At 43.8% G+C, this 4,402-nt stretch overlaps 1 protein-coding gene across 8 annotated transcripts in view; it reads left to right on the forward strand.

Annotated features, from left to right (window-relative positions):
- The window catches only part of LOC122557037 (utrophin-like), a 688,507-nt gene that overhangs the window by 354,245 nt on the left and 329,860 nt on the right, over nt 1-4,402 (forward strand). For 7 of the 8 annotated variants that reach the window (XM_043704260.1, XM_043704256.1, XM_043704261.1 and 4 more), the window contains one exon: nt 3,352-3,466. The exons of the other annotated variant lie outside the window; for it this stretch is intronic. In XM_043704260.1, the coding sequence (XP_043560195.1) occupies nt 3,352-3,466 (115 nt within the window). The remainder of the gene's footprint in view (nt 1-3,351; nt 3,467-4,402) is intronic. 8 annotated transcript variants of the gene reach the window in all.

A 4,402-nucleotide genomic window follows, 5' to 3' on the forward strand; every position in this document is an offset into this window, starting at 1 on the left:
TAAAAATGATGAACAGCAGTGGACCCAACACCAACCCTTGCGGTACACCACTAGTAACTGGACTCCAGGATGAACATTTCCCATCAACCACCATCCTCTATCTTCTTTCAGCAAGCCAATTACTGATCCAAACTGCTATACCTCCCACAATCCCATTCCTCTGCATTTTGTACAATAGCCTACTGTGGGGGACCTTATCGAACATCTTGCTGAAATCCATATACACCACATCAACCGGTTTACTCTCATCTACGTGTTTGGTCACCTTCTCAAAGAACTCAGTAAGGTTTGTGAGGCACGACCTACCCTTCGCAAAACTATGCTGACTATCCCTAATCAAATTATTATTTTTTAGACTATTATAATTCCTATCTCTTATAACCTTTTCCAACACTTCTCATGCCTCCTCCTGGCTCTTCTGAGCTCTCTCTTTAGGCCTTTCCTGGCTACCTTGTAATCCTCAAGCGCCATAACTGAGCCTTCACATCTCATCCTAACATAAGCCACCTTCTTCCTCTTGACCAGAGATTCCACTTCCTTCGTAAACCACGGCTCCCACGCTCTACAGCTTCCTCCCTGCCTGACAGGTACGTACTTATCTAGGACACTCAGGAGCTTTTCCTTGAATAAGCTCCACATTTCTAATGTGCCTATCCCCTGCAGTTTCCTTCCCCATCCCTATGCTTCCTAAATCTTGCCTAATCGCATCGTAATTGCCTTTCCCCCAGCTGTCACTCTTGCCCATTGGTATACACCTACCCCTTTCTATCACTAAAGTAAACATAACAGAATTGTGATCGCTATCATCAAAGTGCTCACCTATTTCCAAGTCTAACACCTGGCCGGGCTCGTTACACAGTACCAAATCTAATGTGGCTTCACCCCTTGTTGGCCTGTCTACATACTGTGTCAGGAAGCCCTCCTGCACACACTGGACAAAAACTGACCCATCTATAGTACTCGTACTACAGTGTTCCCAGTCAATATTTGGAAAGTTGAAGTCTCCCATGACAACTACCCTGTCTCTCTCACTCCTATCGAGAATCATTTTGCTATCCTTTCCTCTACATCTCTGGAACTATTTGGAGGCCTATAGAAAACTCCCAACAGTGTGATCTCTCGTTTCCTGTTTCTAACCTCAGCCCACACTACCTCAGTTGATGAGTCTCCTAACATCCTTTCTGCAACTGCAATGCTGTCCTTGACCAACAATGCCACACCTTCCCCTCTTTTACCATCTTCTCTGTTCTTACTGAAACATCTAAATCCTGGAACCTGGAACAACTATTCCTGTCCCTGCTCTGTCCATGTCTCCGAAATGGCCACATCGAAGTCCCAGGTACCAACCCATGCTGCAAGTTCATCCACCTTATTCCGGATGCTCCTGGCATTGAAGTAGACACACTTGAAACCAACTTTTTGCTTGCCGGTGCCATCTTGTATCCCTGAAACTTGATTTTGGACCTCCCTACTCTCAACTTTTTCTATACTCGAACTCCAATTTTGGTTGCCATCCCCCTGCTGGATTAGTTTAAACCCACCCCAAATAGCCTTAGCAAATTTCCCTCCCCACCCAGGATATTGGTACCCCTCTGGTTCAGATGAAGACCATCCTGCTTGTAGAGGTCCCACCTACCCCAGAAAGAGCCCCAATTATCCAAGAATCCAAAGCCCTCCCTCCTGCACCATCCCTGTAGCCACGTGTTCAACTCTTCTCTCTCCCTATTCCTCGCCTCACTAGCACGTGGCACGGGCAACAAATCAGAGATGACAACTCTGTTCGTTCTAGCTCTAAGCTTCCATCCTAGCTCCCTGAATTTCTGCCTTAAATCCCCATCTCTCTTCCTACCTATGTCATTGGTGCCTATGTGGACCACGACTTGGGGCTGCTCCCCCTCCCCCTTAAGGATCCCAAAAACACAATCAGAGACATCACGAACCCTGGCACCTGGGAGGCAACACACCAACCGTGAGTCTCTCTCGTCCCCACAGAACCTCCTATCTGTCCCCCAAACTATGGAGTCCCCCTTGACTACTGCTCTGATCCTCTTCCCCTTCCCTTCTGAGCAGCAGGGACAGACTCTGTGCCGGAGCCCTGTGCCCCACTGCTTTCCCCTGGTAAGTCATCCCCCCCCCCAAAAAAATATCTAAAACTGTATACTTATTGTTGAGGGGAATGGCCACAGGGGATCCCTGCACTGCCTGCCGGTTCCCTTTCCGTCCCCTGACTGTAACCCATCTGCCTTTTTCTTGTACCTGAGGAGTGACTACCTCCCTGTAACTTCTCTCAATAACCCCCTCTGCCTCCCGAATGATCTGAAGTTCGGTACAATTCTTGGATACAACAGAGGAATAAAAATAGTTATATTAATTGACAGAGTTGAAAAATAAGTTAAAAATAGAACATCATTAAAGGGTTGACAATTGCAGTAAGGTAGGAAACTTCAAATAAACATTACATTGTAGCAGCTTAGTGCAGGGTCTCTCCACATGGCCTGCGCAATTCCCTGTCCAACAGCCATCCCCACTCCACTCCAAACCTCCATTCCAATCTGTACTGGCACTCAGCTGCTCCAAGGTAAGTTCCAAGACTACCACCTACTTGTTGATCTCCACCCCAGGACTTGCTGCCTGTGCGCTGCTCTGGGGCTGCTTCCCCAAGCTGTTGCGGTGCTCGCTGCTGTGGGACTTGCTGCCCATGCCTGTTGCTGCTGTAGAATTCACCTCCAGTGCTAAGCGAAGAGAAGAAGGAAAAAAGGGAATAAAAGTAAAAAGAAAAAGAACAGGCAGAGTGGAGGAACTTCTGTAGGAATGTCCTGCTCTGCTGCCATCTTAGATAATGACATGGAAACACTGTGGAAACGTTTTGTATTTCAAACCTCTTGCAATAGAGGCCAGCATGCTGTTTGCTTGTTATAGATGTATGCTAATGCTTCTGTGTTCCAAAGGACATCTGTCAGTTCATTTTAGTTGAAATTGCAGTTAATGGGTTATACGTGGTTTGGAGGTATAACCATCCAACTCTAAAATCCAGGTGGCTCGGTTTTATTTTCACATCCATTTATATCCGTTGTTTTGCCCTGCTAGAATTTGATGTACTTGGCAGTTCAGAAAAGGCTGTTCTTAGTGCTTGTGCCACAAATTGAAAATTAGGCCATTGGGTTTATCAGTATAGAAACTTGGGGAATAGCTGGGAAAGACCTTTAATTTGTATATTTGGCTGAGGTTCATTGTAAAAAGCAGCAAACCTCTTCTAATTTAGGCAGAATTCTGAGCAAGTGAAGTTAGGATGGTGAAAAATGGCTACCAATTATTTCCCTGTTAATGAAAATGTTCTATCTAATCTTGTAGAGTAAGGTGGCACAACTTTCTGCTGACTGGAAAGCTATCAACAATATTTTGAAAGATCTTAATGATCAGTGCTTCGTGGGATGGAGTCAGCATATGTCACAACCAAAGGTTAAAGGTGAGAACACCTCTTAAATATGTAGGGTAAAAGCAAATACTATGATTGTTCAAAATCTAAATTAAACAGTGAAGAACAGCAGATGTGGCAGATTCAATATTTCAAGAAAGACAATATTTCAAGTCAATGACTTTTCATCAGATCAGACCTTCAAACCATTAAATTGCCGAATTCAGACCATTTTATAATTTTGCCAATTTCAACCAATATCATAGATGTATGCTTTAAAAAAATTGTTTCACAACAAGTGTACATGGGGGAACAATTGTTTTGTTTGTCTGTCTTCCCCCATGACTCTGTGGTTTGTTCTCTTGTGATGGTAATTTGTTTTAATCCTTCTGTCAAAATACAATTCAGCTCTTGAGCAGGATCTTTAATTTAAGAACACATTCTTTTGTCAGTTGTACTGAACAGCTGCTAACATAATCTTTCTATTATATTTGCATCTGAATAATGTCAGAGCTGTCACAAAGTAGGATACAACTGTGGGGGGAGGGAGTGCGAAAGGTTTGCTGTTCCCAGGGAGTAAAAATTATTTTCCAATTTCGACCATGTTCCAAAGCCCAGTGTCTTTGTCTATATTTTGATTTGTGTACTTCTCATCTAGAAAAGTACCTATAACCAATGTAAATGTGTTTTAAATACCTGTGATAAAAATAGCATGTTCCCAAGTAATGAAAATTGTAAATTATTGAGAAATTCTGTGGACTTTAGTTTTGCTCGAAATTAGACCATAAGACCATAAGACATAGGAACGGAAGTAAGGCCATTCGGCCCATCGAGTCCACTCCGCCATTCAATCATGGCTGATGGGCATTTCAACTCCATTTACCCGCATTCTCCCCGTAGCCCTTAATTCCTTGTGACATCAAGAATTTATCAATTTCTGCCTTGAAGACATTTAGCATCCCAGCCTCCACTGCACTCTGTGGCAAT

Source organism: Chiloscyllium plagiosum, chromosome 15, assembly GCF_004010195.1.
Source record: "Chiloscyllium plagiosum isolate BGI_BamShark_2017 chromosome 15, ASM401019v2, whole genome shotgun sequence".
NCBI classification, from domain to species: domain Eukaryota; kingdom Metazoa; phylum Chordata; class Chondrichthyes; order Orectolobiformes; family Hemiscylliidae; genus Chiloscyllium; species Chiloscyllium plagiosum.